This window comes from Gossypium raimondii, chromosome 13, assembly GCF_025698545.1.
Source record: "Gossypium raimondii isolate GPD5lz chromosome 13, ASM2569854v1, whole genome shotgun sequence".
NCBI classification, from domain to species: Eukaryota; Viridiplantae; Streptophyta; class Magnoliopsida; order Malvales; family Malvaceae; genus Gossypium; species Gossypium raimondii.
The window spans coordinates 7331222-7346349 of record NC_068577.1 but is presented as its reverse complement, the minus strand read 5'-3'; the positions used below and the strand labels follow the sequence as shown (position 1 = coordinate 7346349).

The window sequence follows — 15128 nt, the reverse complement described above, 5'->3', positions numbered from 1 at the left end:
AAAATAAAATTGTTTTATTTTCATAAACCAAACAGACTTCTCATTTCCCATTCTTCATCAAATCTAAAACCAATGTAAATGTAATCACAAATTAGTCCAATAATATATAAGATGAGAAAAATATAAAAAACATAAACAATAAGAAAGTCCATATAACCTAATCAAAACTAATGAAAAAATTAGGCCTAAATCCTAAAATCAAATAAAATAAGAAACAAATAACTATAAATATCATGATTAAAATTTCCAAATAAACACTCAAATATATATGGTAAAAAATTAATATTTATATTTTTAAAACCTCACCTTACCAAATAAAGGAAAATACTAACTATAAAAATCTTAAAAAATATTTCCAAATAAACACTAAATATATATGTTGAAATAATTAATCTGATATTTTCTAAAATCTTACCTTATCAAATATAGGAGATATTATTTCCAAAGCAACTATAAATTTGATAATAATTTCTTAGAAGCATTCACACAATTAAATACTTAGGCAAACACAAAATTAAACAAAAAAATCATGAAGAAGTCTATTGCCATTCCCATTCTTTGTACTATTCTTACATTAGCTTTACTTTCTCCATCCAAAGGTATTTTTATTATTCTACAATTCAAAAAACAATGAGATAAATTAATGATTCCACATTCTAGAATAAAAGATAAGTATATTTAATTTCAATATTTTAGAAATGAAATTGATCAACATAAATAAAACCAAAACAAAGAAATTTTTCTTTTTTAGAGTGTTTGTGTTTGTGTTTATTGTCGTTATGTTGTTGATGTTTTTAGGTGTTGGATTTTGTTTGTCTTTGGTTTCACTAACCCTTCTGTTAGTTCTCTTTGGGATTTTAATAAAATATTACTTTGGCCGAGAAAAAAATGGATGATAAAATTTAATTGTTTTGTGATTTTGTTGATGAAATTTAGTGAAATATGCTTTGTAGGGGATCCCAAGTTTTGCCCAACAACAATGCAAATATCAGGATCATGTGGTCCCAATGGAGCTTTCGAATGTTTTGAAGCCATTAATGCAAAGTATGGAGCTTCCGCAATGGCACAAAGGTGTTCTTGTAAAGATTTGTCTGCTAATGAGCATCTTTGTCAATGTTATATTGTTTGTCAATAATTGTAATTATCTGTAACCTCATTTAAGAGTTGCCATAATAAAATAAGTAGTAAAATTTAAAAATTCTTTTTCTCAGTTTTATTATCCAATGCTCTTTAACTACTATTTAAAAATAATTCATAAAAATATTGTATTAAATGCAAAATTAAAATAAACAACTATGAACATGATATTACATTGGGTCTCATATTTGAAACATTAATAATGTATAAATAGAAAAATTTAACAAATGTTAATTTTTCCCTCCATTTTGAGTAATTTAACAAAAATGTAAGCTCAAGAGCTAAAAAGACGAAAATTAAATGAATGGTTAAAATGACTTTTTGCTTGTATTTTCGTCTATATACACTTGTATTTTTCAGAAAAAATTGATTTAATAATAATATCTATTAATTACATTAATACCCTTTGTATATTGTCCTCAATGGTTTTTTTAATGCAAAGCAAAATGGAAGAAAATATTGGCTCACTAGTTATTTAATGTTTAACTATACTAAGCGGTATAAAGTGATCGGATCGTTAGATGACCTTAAAAAAGTTTTTAGTCTAATCGAAAATGAGCAAATCGATTGAAAGACTGATATGTCATCTATCAAGCCCAATTCGAGAGATGATTTTTCTTGAGCATCACAGTGGATGACTCCCAAAAGATAGAGAATAGATGTGACTGACTAGACTGACAATACATCGGACATGACATAAATAGAATAGATAATGAATCCATTTATACATTTATTCACTTGTGACATTCATAGGGTGGCATACATTAATCCTAAATGGACAATAGACTCCTTATGCATGACTCGTATACATTGATGTAAGTAACAGCCTGAATTCAAATAGATAAGGAACTAAAAGCTAGTGCATTAGGTATACGACTTCTGTAGTATGTTGAGTAATTCACAATTGTAGAATTCATAGTCCAAGAAATAGGTAAATGATATACTTTCATTGGCATATAAATGAAAAGTAAACCTGGCCATGAATCATTTGTCTTCGTGATTAATGACTTAATTACTATTTGATAGTAATTGACCTTTCATGAAAGAAGATGTAATGGTTACCAAGAGATAAAATAATATTATCCTAGGAGAATAAATTTATCTCAAAAAGATTAAGTATATCCTACGAGGGTAGCATGCTTTTGACAAGGTCATTGGACGAGCACTGATCAAGTAACTTTTGTAATGATATCTAATTAGGGAGAGCTCAATCACGATACTATAGTGGAATGACTTCGTGACTAAATGAGTTTATAATTAATAGGTGAAAAGTTGGAACATATTTATAGATCATTTGAGCCCGAATTATATATGTCTAATTGGTCCCTGATATTATGTTTATTCGGGAATCTGTGATCTAATGACTGAAATGCTATTATTATATTGTATGATATGTGAATGTTACATGTCTATTGTCACAGTAATTCTAATAAACTGTTACTGCTATTACTACTTCTGCCCTATTGAGTACATATTGAGCATGTCTACTGCTACTGTTTAACTGAATACATGTTAAGCATGTCTACTATTTCTAAACTTTTCTGTTACAAGCATGTCATAATGCATTGCATGGGGTAAGATGATATGAACGGATGATATAGTGACAGTTTAATAATTAGCAAACACTAGTGGTTCATCCACAACTTAGTGTTGGTTCATCTATAATCTTTTCATTTGAAAATATTAGTGGTTTACCCATAATTTTTACTGACAGTTTATCTGCAAATTAGTGGTGGTTTATCCACAACGCGGCATGTAGGGATGGATAAATTATTGGGAACTCTTACCGTAGTGTGTAACGGAGTTGGGGATCCTTCCGGATAAACTGAAATTGCATTGTCATTCATAAGCATGTTCATCCAAAATTGTGAATTTTGAAATATTATACTGATGTGTTGATCCTAAAAATTGATACTCTGAATTGCTATACGATTGTGATTATTCTAAGAATTTTTAGTTCGTATGCTTTGTCTGCTGTTTTACACTGATTTTCTTATGAACAGACTCACATTGAGCTTCTTAAAGCTCACCCCCTTTAATTTGCATCTTTACAGATAATCCTCAAGGTTAAGGCGCGAACTTGGCATTCGGAGGGCTCAGCTTGGATAATTTTTAAATAAAAGTATTTTAGAATTATTAATTGAAATTTCTGTTATTTGGAAATTGTAATATTTTATTTGAACTTTGACATGGGACTTAGGTTTTGGGTTTATTTTGGCATGCATAGAGTTATAGTTGTTTAGATTTTTGAAACTTGGATAATAAATTTATGATACATGAAATCTGGTTTTTAATTAAAACTATGTCAAATATAACTTTTTAATTATATTATTATGTAAATGAGATTTAAAAACATATAAAATTGGAAGTCAACTTTTGCAAAGTAATCATTAAAATCAACCGGCTTTTTGAAAGAAACTAAACCTTTTGGACACAATAAGTTTTTCTACTTGAGTAAACAAATGTTTTAAAAAGGCTATTTTATAAACTCTGATAGTTTTTACTAGGTCATTTCGGTGACCAATGTGATCTTCTGAATTCGACCGTAACATCTAGGCCGGGTGAGGGATGTTACATTTTGTGGTATTAGAGTCAAATTTTTCAAAACCCAACTTTTGGAATTTTGAATGAGACTACATGCATGTCTTAGAAAGGGTATTTCGGGATAAACCATGCCACAAACTTTTGAAAATAAAATTATTTAAAGAAATTAAATCTGAGACTCTGATGATGATCCTGGCTTAGTTACTGTTATATCTAAAAGCTGTAGACAAACTCTCAGGAAGAATAACTATTTTTTGTATATTTATGGAAATTGTTTGTGAAGTTATTGTAGTTAGTCCTTTGGGATAACCTGTGGTAGTGACTAGGATTTTCAAGAGAAGCTCGTTGGAGGTTTAAGGAGAAGTATTTCCTAGAACTGCATTGAAATTAGAGATGTGTAGCGAAAGCATGATGGTTGGTTTAAAAAAAGGGATAACGGATTTTGTGGCTAAGCAATTGGCATGTCAATAAGGACATTTAAGGGACGAATTTTATTTTTAGAAGGGAGAGTTATCACATCCCAAATATCGAGTTAGTAGAATTAGGTTTGTCAAATCGAGTGTGGTCACGCCCCGGTTTATAAGGTTATCGTTGTACATTTGTTGAAAAAGAAAGTTATTTGCCTAAAGGTTAAGAGTTAATCCCCCTTCCTATAGATCTTAGGTTCGAGTCGCCTCCCTCTTATATTTTTATTATTTTTGACAACCCAGTTGTCACACCCCAAAATACATGTATAGTTCAGTGTCTAAATTAAGCAAGAAATGAACTTAAGGCTTAATGGTTAAGTGTTAGTGCCTTTTCTTAGAAGTTTCAAGTTCAAGCCTCTCATTCCCCTTTGATTTTTGTGAATTCGACAAGCCTTGGGGTAACTTATATGTGCCACCCCGAGGGTTTACAAACTCTAGGTATTTAACCAATTCTTTCCTAATTAGGTTCTAAATCTTGCCTCTTTTCAAATTTTAATAGAAATTGCTCTCCATCTTTTTCTTTTCTTTTTCCTCATCTTTAAACTGTATTTTTCATCATTAGGCTATTAATTATTTTTCTTTCCCCTACCAAATCATTCTTTGTTCGTTTAAGTTCTATTGGTTTTTAGAATCATTATCAATAAACACTCGTTACCTTTTCCAAGAATCGATAAGTACACTTCGTCTCAATGAACAGATCTCGTATATCCATTTAACCGATTTCTTTCAGATTTTTGCAAAATCCCTACCATTGAATTTAACATATGAATATTTGTATGGTTTTCATTTGAAACACTGGTCTAGGCGAATCGGACCAAAATTGATTGTAAGGAACGTCAATCAAACCAGTGGTGAGAGGTTTGTGTGTCTTTTCCATGAATCGATGGTTATTGTGTGTAGGTTTAAAGTCACACGGCCTCTTATATGGGCATGTAGACTAAACGGGTTGACTGCACGATACTGTGCCCCTGAAAATCATAAGGTAGTTCGTCTTCCATACGACCTCAATCTATTACACAGCCTGCCACACAACCGTGTCCTTCTTGTAGAGTAAATTATCATTTTCCAGAAGACATCAAGCTGTTACACGGTCAAGCCACACGGCCGTATGATCTCTATTTTACGGTTTTACCCTAAAATTTATGAATTGTTCAATTTAGTCCCTATATAGTCCTTGAATTATTTTTGGAGTTTTTATTCACTCAATTAAGTCTCTGATGTTATTTTTATTCGAGAATATGTGATTTAATGACTGAATTGCTACTGTTATATTGTATGATTTATTAATATTACACGTCTACTATCACTGTAATTTTGATAAACCGTTACTGTTATTATTGCTTTTGTCCTACTAAGTACATGTTAAGCGTGTCTACTATTTATGCATTGTTCTATTACAAGCATGTCATAATGCATTGCATGGGGTGAGATGATATGAACAGAGGAAGTAGTGATAGTTTAATAATATGCAAACACTGGTGTTCATCCACAACTTAGTAGTAGTTTATCTGCAAACCTTTTATCTGAAAAATAGTTGTGGTTTACCAACAATTTTTACTGGCAGTTTATCTGCAAATTAGTGGTGGTTTATCCACAACGCGGTGCGTTGGGATGGAAGAGTTCTTGGGAACTCTTACTATAGTGTTTAGCAGAGATGGGTAGGATTCTTCCGTATAAACTGAAATTGCATTGCCATGCATAAGCATGTTCATCCAAAACTGTGAATTTTGAAATATTATACTGATATGTTAATATGAAAAACTGATACTCTGAATTTCTATACGATTGTGATTATTCTAAGACTTGCTAGTTCGTATGTTTTGTCTACTGTTTAACACTGATTTTCTTGCGCAGAGACTCGCATTGAGCTTTTTAAAGCTCACCCCTTTTAATTTCCATCTTTACAGATAATCCTCAAGGTCAAGGCGCGGACTCGGCATTCGAAGGGCTTGGCTCGAATAGATTTTAAATAAAATTATATTAGACTTATTAATTAAATTTTTGTTATTCAGAAATTGTATTATTTTATTTGAATTGTGCCACGAGACTTAAATTTAGTGTTTATTTTTGCATGCATGGCATTATATTTGTTTAGATTTTTGATACTTGGATAATAAATTTATGATACATGAAATCTAGTTTTAATTAAAACTATGTCGAATATCATTTTCCGTTACACTATTACGTAAATGAGATTTGAAAAACATATAAAATTATAAATCAATTTTGCAAAGTAATCATTAAAATCAATCGGTTTTTTAAAGAAATTGTACCTTTTTATACACACTAAGTTTTTCTACATGAGTAAACAAATGTTTTAAAAAGATTGTTTTATAAACTCTGATAGTATTTACTAAGTCATTTTCGATGGCCAATGTGATCTTTCGAATTCGATCGTAACGTCTAGATTGGGTGAGGAAGGTTACAAGATTCATAATAATATAAGAAATTTTTTATTTTATTTCTCATACTTTGATCATAAAAAAAGGTATCAAATATGTCTTCATTATTGAAAAGGAAATTGTTTTATTTTCATAAACCAAACAATGTACCACACTCACCTCAAATGATAAATGTGAAATTCTCAATATTACCTTCTTTTAAATAGCTCTTAAATATAAATTTATTATCTTGGTTTCGGTCCATATTAATATATTATTTTATTTATCATATTCGAGTATAAAAAGGTATCAAATATGTTTGCATTCTGAAATAGAAATTGTCGTATTTTTCATAAACCAAACAGGCTTCCCATTTTCCATTCTTCATCAAATCTATAACGAATAAAAATGCAATCACAAATTAGTCCAATAATATATACGATGAACAAAATATAAAAGAAAAACATAAATAATAAGAAAGTCCATATAACCTAATTAAAACTAATGAAAAATTAGGCCTAAATCCTAAAATCAAATAAAATTTGAAACAAATAACTATAAATATCATGATTAAATTTTCCAAATAAACAATCAAATATATATGGTGAAATAATTAATATTTATATTTTTCAAACTTCACCTTACCAAACAAAGGAAAATAATAACTATAGAAATCTTCAAAAAATATTTCCACATAAACACTAAATGTATATGGTGAAATAATTAATCTTGATATTTTCTAAATTCTTACCTTACCAAATATAGGAGATATTATTTCCAAAGCAACTATAAATTTGATAATAATTTTTAGAAGCACTCACACAATTAAATACTAGGAAAACACAAAATTAAACAAAAATCATGAAGAAGCCTATTGCCATTCCCATTCTTTGTACTCTTCTTTTTGCTTTACTTTCTCCATCCAAAGGTATCTTTATTATTCTACAATTCAAAAACAATGAGATGAATTAATGCTTCCACATTCTAGAATAAAAAGATAAGTATATGTATATTCAATAATTTAGAAATAAAATTGATCAACATAAATAAAACCAACACAAAGAAATTTTTCTTTTTTAAAGTGTACGTGTTTGTGTTTATTGTCGTTATGTTGTTGATGTTTTTAGGTGTTGGATTTTCTTTGCCTTTGGTTTCACTAACCCTTCTGTTAGTTCTCTTTTGGGATTTTAATAAAATATTACTTTGGCTGAGAAAAAAATTGATGATAAATTTTAATTATTTTGTGATTTAGTTGATGAAATTTAGTGGAATATGCTTTGTAGGGGATCCCAAGTTTTGCCCAACAACAATGCAAATATCAGGATCATGTGGTCCCAATGGAGCTTTCGAATGTTTTGAAGCCATTAATGCAAAGTATGGAGCTTCCGCAATGGCTCAAAGGTGTTCTTGTAAAGATTTGTCTGCTAATGAACATCTTTGTCAATGTTATATTGTTTGTCAATAATTGTAATTATCTTTAAACCTCAGTTACGAGTTGCCATAATAAAATAAGTAGTACAATTTAAAAATATTTTTTCTTAGTTTTATTATCCAATGCTCTTTAACTACTATTTAAAAATAATTCATAAAAATATTGTATTAAAAGCAAAATAAAAATAAATAGCTATGAATATGATATTACATTGGGTCTCAGTATTTGAAACATTAATAATGTATAAATAGGAAAAAGTTAACAAATGTTAATTTTTCCTCCATTTTGAGTAATTTAACAAAAATGTAAGTTCAAGAGCTAAAAAGACGAAAATTAAATGAATGGTTAAAATGACTTTTTGCTTGTATTTTTGTCTATATACACTTGTATTTTTCAAAAAATTGATTTAATAATAATATCTATTAATTACATTAATACCATTTGTATATTGTCCTCAATGGTTTTTTTAATGCAAAGCAAGATGGAAGAAAATATTGGCTCACTAGTTATTTAATGTTTAACTAATACTAAGCGGTATAAAGTGATCGGATCGTTAGTTGACCTTAAAAAAGTTTTTAGTCTAATCGAAAATGAGCAAATCGATTGAAAGACTAATATGTCATTTATCAAGCCTAATTGGAGAGATGATTTTTCTTGAGCGTCACAGTGGATGACTCCCAAAAGATAGAGACATAGATGTGACTGACTAGACTGACAATACATCGGACAGGACATAAATAGAATAGATAATGAATCCATTTATGCATTTATTCACTTGTGACGTTCATAGGGTGGCATACATTAATCCTAAATGGACAATAGACTCTTTATGCATGACTCGTATACATTGATGTAAGTAACAGCCTGAATTCAAATAGATAAGGAACTAAAAGCTAGTGCATTAGGTATACGACTTCTGCAGTATGCTCAGTAATTCACAATTGTGAAATTCATAGTCCAAGAAATAGGTAAATGATATACTTTCACTGGCGTTACATGATAAATGAAAAGTAAACCTGGCCATGAATCATTTGTCTTCGTGATTAATGACTTAATTACTATTTGTAGTAATTGACTTTTCATGATGGAAGATGTAATGGTTACCATGAGATAAAATAATATTATACTAGGAGAACGAATTTATCCCAAAAAGATTAAGTATATCTTACAAGGGTAACATGCTTATGACAAGGTCATTGGACGAGCACTGATCGAATAACTTTTGTAATGATATCTAATTAGGTAGAGCTCAATCACGATACTATAGTGGAATGACTTCGTGACTGAATGAGTTTATAATTAATAGGTGAAAAGTTAGAACATAATTATAGATCATTTGAACCCTAATTATATATGTCTAATCGGTCTCTAATATTATGTTTATTCGGGAATCTATGATTTAATGACTGAATTGCTATTATTATATTGTATGATATGTGAATGTTACATGTCTATTGTCAAAGTAATTCTAATAACTTGTTGCTGCTATTACTACTTCTGCCCTATTGAGTGCATATTAAGCATGTCTACTGCTACTGTTTAACTGAATACATGTTATCCATGTCAACTATTTCTGAACTTTTCTGTTACAAGCATGTCATAATGCATTGCATAGGGTGAGGTGATATGAACGGATGAAATAGCGACAGTTTAATATTCTGTAAACACTAGTGGTTCATCCACAACTTAGTTTCGGTTCATCTGTAATCTTTTTATCTAAAAATATTAGTGGTTTACCCACAATTTTTACAGGCAGTTTATCTACAAATTAGTGGTGGTTTATCCACAACGCAACATGTAAGGATGGATGAGTTATTGGGAACTCTTACTGTACTGTGTAGAGGAGTTGGGTAGGATCCTTCCGGATAAACTAAAATTGCATTGTCATTCATAAGCAAGTTCATCCAAAACTGTGAATTTTGAAATATTATACTGATGTGTTGATCCTAACAATTGATACACTGAATTGCTATACGATTATGATTAATCTAAGAATTGTTAGTTCGTATGCTTTGTCTGCTATTTTACACTGATTTTCTTGTGAACAGACTCACATTGAGCTTCTTAAAGCTCACCCCTTTTAATTTCCATCTTTACAGATAATCCTCAAGGTTAGGGCGCGAACTTGGCATTCGGAGGGCTCAGCTTGGATAATTGTTAAATAAAAGTATTTTAGAATTATTAATTGAAATTTTTGTTATTTGGAAATTGTATTGTTTTATTTGAACTGTGGCATTGGACTTAGGTTTTGGGTTTATTTTTGAAACTTGGATAATAAATTTATGGTACATGAAATCTGGTTTTTAATTAAAACTATGTCAAATATAACTTTTCAATTACATTATTATGTAAATAAGATTTTAAAACATATAAAATTGGAAATCATCTTTTGCAAAGTAATCATTAAAATCAACTAGTTTTTTGAAAGAAACTATACCTTTTGGAAACACAATAAGTTTTTCTACTTGAGTAAACAAATGTTTGAAAAAGACTTTTATAAACTCTGATAGTTTTTACTAGGTCATTTCGGTGACCAATGTGATCTTCTGAATTCGACCGTAACGTCTAGGCCGGGTGAGAGATGTTATATTTGGTGGTATTAGAGCCAAGTTTTTCAAAACCCGAATTGTGAAATTTTGAATGAGTCTTCAAGCAAGCCTTAAAAAGGGTATTTCAAGATAAACCATGCCACAAAATTTTGAAAAATAAAATTATTTAAAGAAATTAAATCTGAGACTCTATTGATGATCTTGGCTTAGTTACTGTTATATCTAAAAGCTATAGACAAACTCTCAGGAAGAATAACTGTTACATAGCCTGCCACACAACTATGTCCTTCCTGTAGAGTAAATCATCATTTTCCACAAGATAACAAGCTGTTACACAGTTAGGCCACACGGCCGTGTGGTCTCTATTTTACAATTTTACCCTAAAATTTATGAATTGTTCAATTTATTCCTTATATAGTCCTTGAATTATTTTTGGAGTTTTTATTCACTCAATTAAGTCTCTGATGTTATTTTTATTCGGGAATATGTGATTTAAGGACTGAATTGCTACTGTTATATTGTATGATATATTAATATTACATGTCTACTATCACTGTAATTTTGATAAACCGTTACTGTTGTTATTGCTTTTGTCTTACTAAGTACATGTTAAGCATGTCTACTACTTGTGTTGAAGTGAATATATGTTAAGCAAGTCTACTATTTATGCATTGTTCTATTACAAGCATGTCATAATGCATTGCATGGGGTAAGATGATATGAACGGAGGAAGTAGTGATAATTTATTAATATGCAAACACTGGTGGTTCATCCAAAACTTAGGCTTAGTTTGGATGGGCGGTGTGTTTAGCTCCGGTGAGGTCAAAAACAGCGGTGGCTGTGAGATTAGTTACTGTAGTAGTGAGATTGGATACTGTAATGGTGAGATTAGAAACAGTGGTGGAGTGTGTGTTTGGATTCAAATGTAATTGTAGTGGTGAGGTGAGAATAGAAAATGAATTTTAAGGACATTAGATTATAATTGATATATATCAAAAGTTTTAAAATTATTTTACTTTTATAAAATTATTAAAATATGTGAATTTATAAATTCATTTAATAAAATATTAAAATGTATCTTTTAATATTCTATTTATTATCCTATAAATTAACATATTTGTATTTATTTAAATGATAGTTATAACATTAAAACAGCTTAATTGTCTTATTTTCACACCCATATGAAAAATAAAGTGGTAAAAATATTACCCACTGACTTTCTTTTTGTTTACTGGTGCTTGACCCTCCAGTCCAAAATTTCCTCACCAGTGTGTTGGAGGATTTTCACTAGCCAAATTTGGATGCTATCCAAACAGGTATTTGTGGTGCAATTGCACCAAAATCAATGGTAAACGTGCTTCACTGATAGTAACTGGGCATCCAAAGGAGCCCTTAGTGGTAGTTTATCTGCAAACCTTTTATCTGAAAAATATTGGTGGTTTACCAACAATTTTTACTAACAGTTTATCTGCAAATTAGTGGTGGTTTATCCACAACACGGTGTGTAGGGATGGATGAGTTCTTGGGAACTCTTACTGTAGTGTTTAGCAGAGTTGGGTAGGATCCTTCCAGATAAACTAAAATTGTATTGCCATTCATAAGCATGTTCATGTAAAACTGAGAATTTTAAAATATTATATTGATATGTTAATATGAAAAATTGGTACTTTGAATTGCTATACGATTGTGATTATTCTAAGAATTGTTAGTTCGTATGTTTTGTCTACTGTTTTACACTTATTTTCTTGTACAGAGACTCACATTGAGCTTCATAAAGTTCACCCCCTTTAATTTCCATCTTTACAGATAACCCTCAAAGTCAGGGCGCGAACTCCGCATTCAGAGGGCTCGGCTCAGATAGATTTTAAATAAAAGCATTTTAGAATTATTAATTGAAATTTTTGTTATTTGGAAACTGTATTATTTTATTTGAATTTTGGCATGAGACTTAGATTTAAGGTTTATTTTGGCATGCATGGCATTATAGTCGTTTAGATTTTTGAAACTTGGATAATAAATTTATGATACATGAAATCTGGTTTTAATTAAAACTATGTCGAATATCATTTTTCCATTGCACTATTATGTAAATGAGATTTGAAAAACATATAAAATTAGAAATTAGTTTTTGCAAAGTAGTCATTAAAATCAAGCGGTTTTTTGAAAGAAATTGTACCTTTTTTATACACACTAATTTTTTCTATATGAGTAAACAAATGTTTTAAAAAGATTGTTTTATAAACTCTGATAGTTTTTACTAGGCCATTTCGATGACCAATGTAATTTTTCAAATTTGATCGTAACGTCCAGGTCGGTTGAGGAAGGTTACAAGACCCATAATAATATAAGAATTTTTTATTTTATTTTTCATACTTTGATTATAAAAAAAGGTACCAAATATGTTTTCATTATTAAAAGAGAAATTGTTTTATTTTCATAAACCAACAGTGTATCACACACTTACCTCAAATGATAAATGTGAAATTCTCAATATTACCTTCTTTTTAAATAGCTCTTAAATATAAATCTATTATCTTGTTTTAGATCCATATTAATATATTATTTTATTTATCATATTCTGAGTATAAAAAGGTATCAAATATGTTTGCATTACTAAAATAGAAATTGTTGTATTTTCATAAACCAAATAGGCTTCCCATTTTCCATTCTTCATCAAATCTATAACGATTAAAAATGCAATCACAAATTAGTCCAATAATATATAAGATGAACAAAATATTTAAAAAAATAAATAATAAGAAAGTCCATATAACCTAATCAAAACTAATAAAAAATTAGGCCTAAATCCTAAAATCAAATAAAATAAGAAACAAAAACTGTAAATATCTTGATTAAAATTTTCAAATAAACACTCAAATATATATGGTGAAATAATTAATACTTATATTTTTAAAACTTCACCTTACCAAATAAAAGGAAATAATAACTATAGAAATTTTTTTAAAAATATTTCCAAATAAACACTAAATATATATGGTGAAATAATTAATACTATATTTTCTAAAATCTTACCTTACCAAATATAGGAGATATTATTTCCAAAGCAACTATAAATTTGATAACAACTTCTTAGAAGCATTCACACAATTAAATACTTAGGAAAACACAAAATTAAACAAAAAATCATGAAGAAGTCTATTGCCATTCCCATTCTTTGTACTCTTCTTCTGGTAGCTTTACTTTCTCCATCCAAAGGTATTTTATTATTCTACAATTAAATAACCAATGAGATGAATTAATAATTCCATATTCTAGAATAAAATTTATATACAATATTTTAGAAATGAAATTGATCAACATAAATAAAACCAAAATAAAGAAATTGTTCTTTTTTAGAGTGTTTGTGTTTGTGTTTATTGTCGTTATGTTGTTGATGTTTTTAGGTGTTGGATTTTGTTTGTCTTTGGTTTCATTAACCCTTCTGTTCTCTTTTGGGATTTTAATAAAATATTACTTTGGTCGAGAAAAAAATAGATGATAAATTTTAATTGTTTTGTGGTTTTGTTGATGAAATTTAGTGGAATATGCTTTGTAGGGGATCTCAAGTTTTGCCCAACAACAATGCAAATATCAGGATCATGTGGTCCCAATGGAGCTTTCGAATGTTTTGAAGCCATTAATGCAAAGTATGGAGCTTCCGCAATGGCGCAAAGGTGTTCTTGTAAAGATTTGTCTGCTAGTGAGCATCTTTGTCAATGTTATATTGTTTGTCAATAATTGTAATTATCTTTAAACCTCATTTACGGGTTGCCATAATAAAATAAGTAGTACAATTTAAAAATACTTTTTCTCAATTTTATTAACCAATGCTCTTTAACTACTATTTAAAAATAACTCATAAAAATATTGTATTAAAAGCAAAATTAAAATAAACAGCTATGAATATGATATTACATGGGGTCTATATTTGAAACATTAATAATGTATAAATAGCAAGAACACAATCTATTTATGCGATGACGTTTGTCCATTTTGCCTTCCATGCATATTGGAGGCCATCATAAATAGCCCATAATTCAGCTTGCTCAATGTTACATCTCCTAATGTTTCTTCCGACTCCCCAAATCGAATTGCCGCAGTCATTCTTACCCATAGCCGCCGACGATGCTAGCCTCGATTAAGGATTATTGATTTTGTATAATTAAATTATTGACTTTTGTTGAATCAGTTTGATTATTAGTTCGACAATAATTAAATAATAATTAAAATTTTATAAAATTCATTTAAAAACTTATAAAATATTTAACGGTCGGTTTTTTTTGTCTTCCGATTTTTATCAAATAATATGTTTTTAATATATAAAAATGGGTTTCCATAGGACTATATTCTGCCTATATATCTATATACCTATGTATAAAAGGAAGGTCTAAAAGGACGTTCCTGCTTTAACACGTGTCCTTCCATTCATCCATTTTTATTTACATTATGTTAACAATGGTTAAATCGGAATTTTGCTCCCTCTATTTTTAGGTTATAATTCTCCCTCTTTTTGCATTTTACCAAAATGGTTAAATTTTAGGTTTGCCCTCTCTAATATGTCTAAATTTAAGAGTTTTTCTCTATACTTTAATTTTAATATAAATTTGGCCCTATATTT

The 15128-nt window shown here is 29.3% G+C and overlaps 1 protein-coding gene across 5 annotated transcripts; it reads left to right on the top strand.

Annotated features, from left to right (window-relative positions):
* Nucleotides 1–490: 490 nt before the first annotated feature.
* LOC105781097 (putative defensin-like protein 234) lies at nucleotides 491–14314 on the top strand. Of its 5 annotated transcripts, XM_052627186.1 has the most exons (3): nucleotides 506–565; nucleotides 13693–13726; nucleotides 14067–14314. In XM_052627186.1, the coding sequence occupies exons 1-3, from the start codon at nucleotides 530–532 to the stop codon at nucleotides 14246–14248; spliced, it is 252 nt and encodes an 83-aa protein (XP_052483146.1). In that variant the 5' UTR covers nucleotides 506–529; the 3' UTR covers nucleotides 14249–14314. The 5 variants fall into 5 exon arrangements, with proteins under 5 accessions (XP_012461127.2, XP_052483146.1, XP_012461129.1 ...); XM_012605673.2 differs by lacking the exons at nucleotides 13693–13726; nucleotides 14067–14314 and adding an exon at nucleotides 954–1176 and having other exon boundaries at nucleotides 491–599; XM_012605675.2 differs by lacking the exons at nucleotides 506–565; nucleotides 13693–13726; nucleotides 14067–14314 and adding exons at nucleotides 7357–7457; nucleotides 7813–8060.
* Nucleotides 14315–15128: the final 814 nt, after the last annotated feature.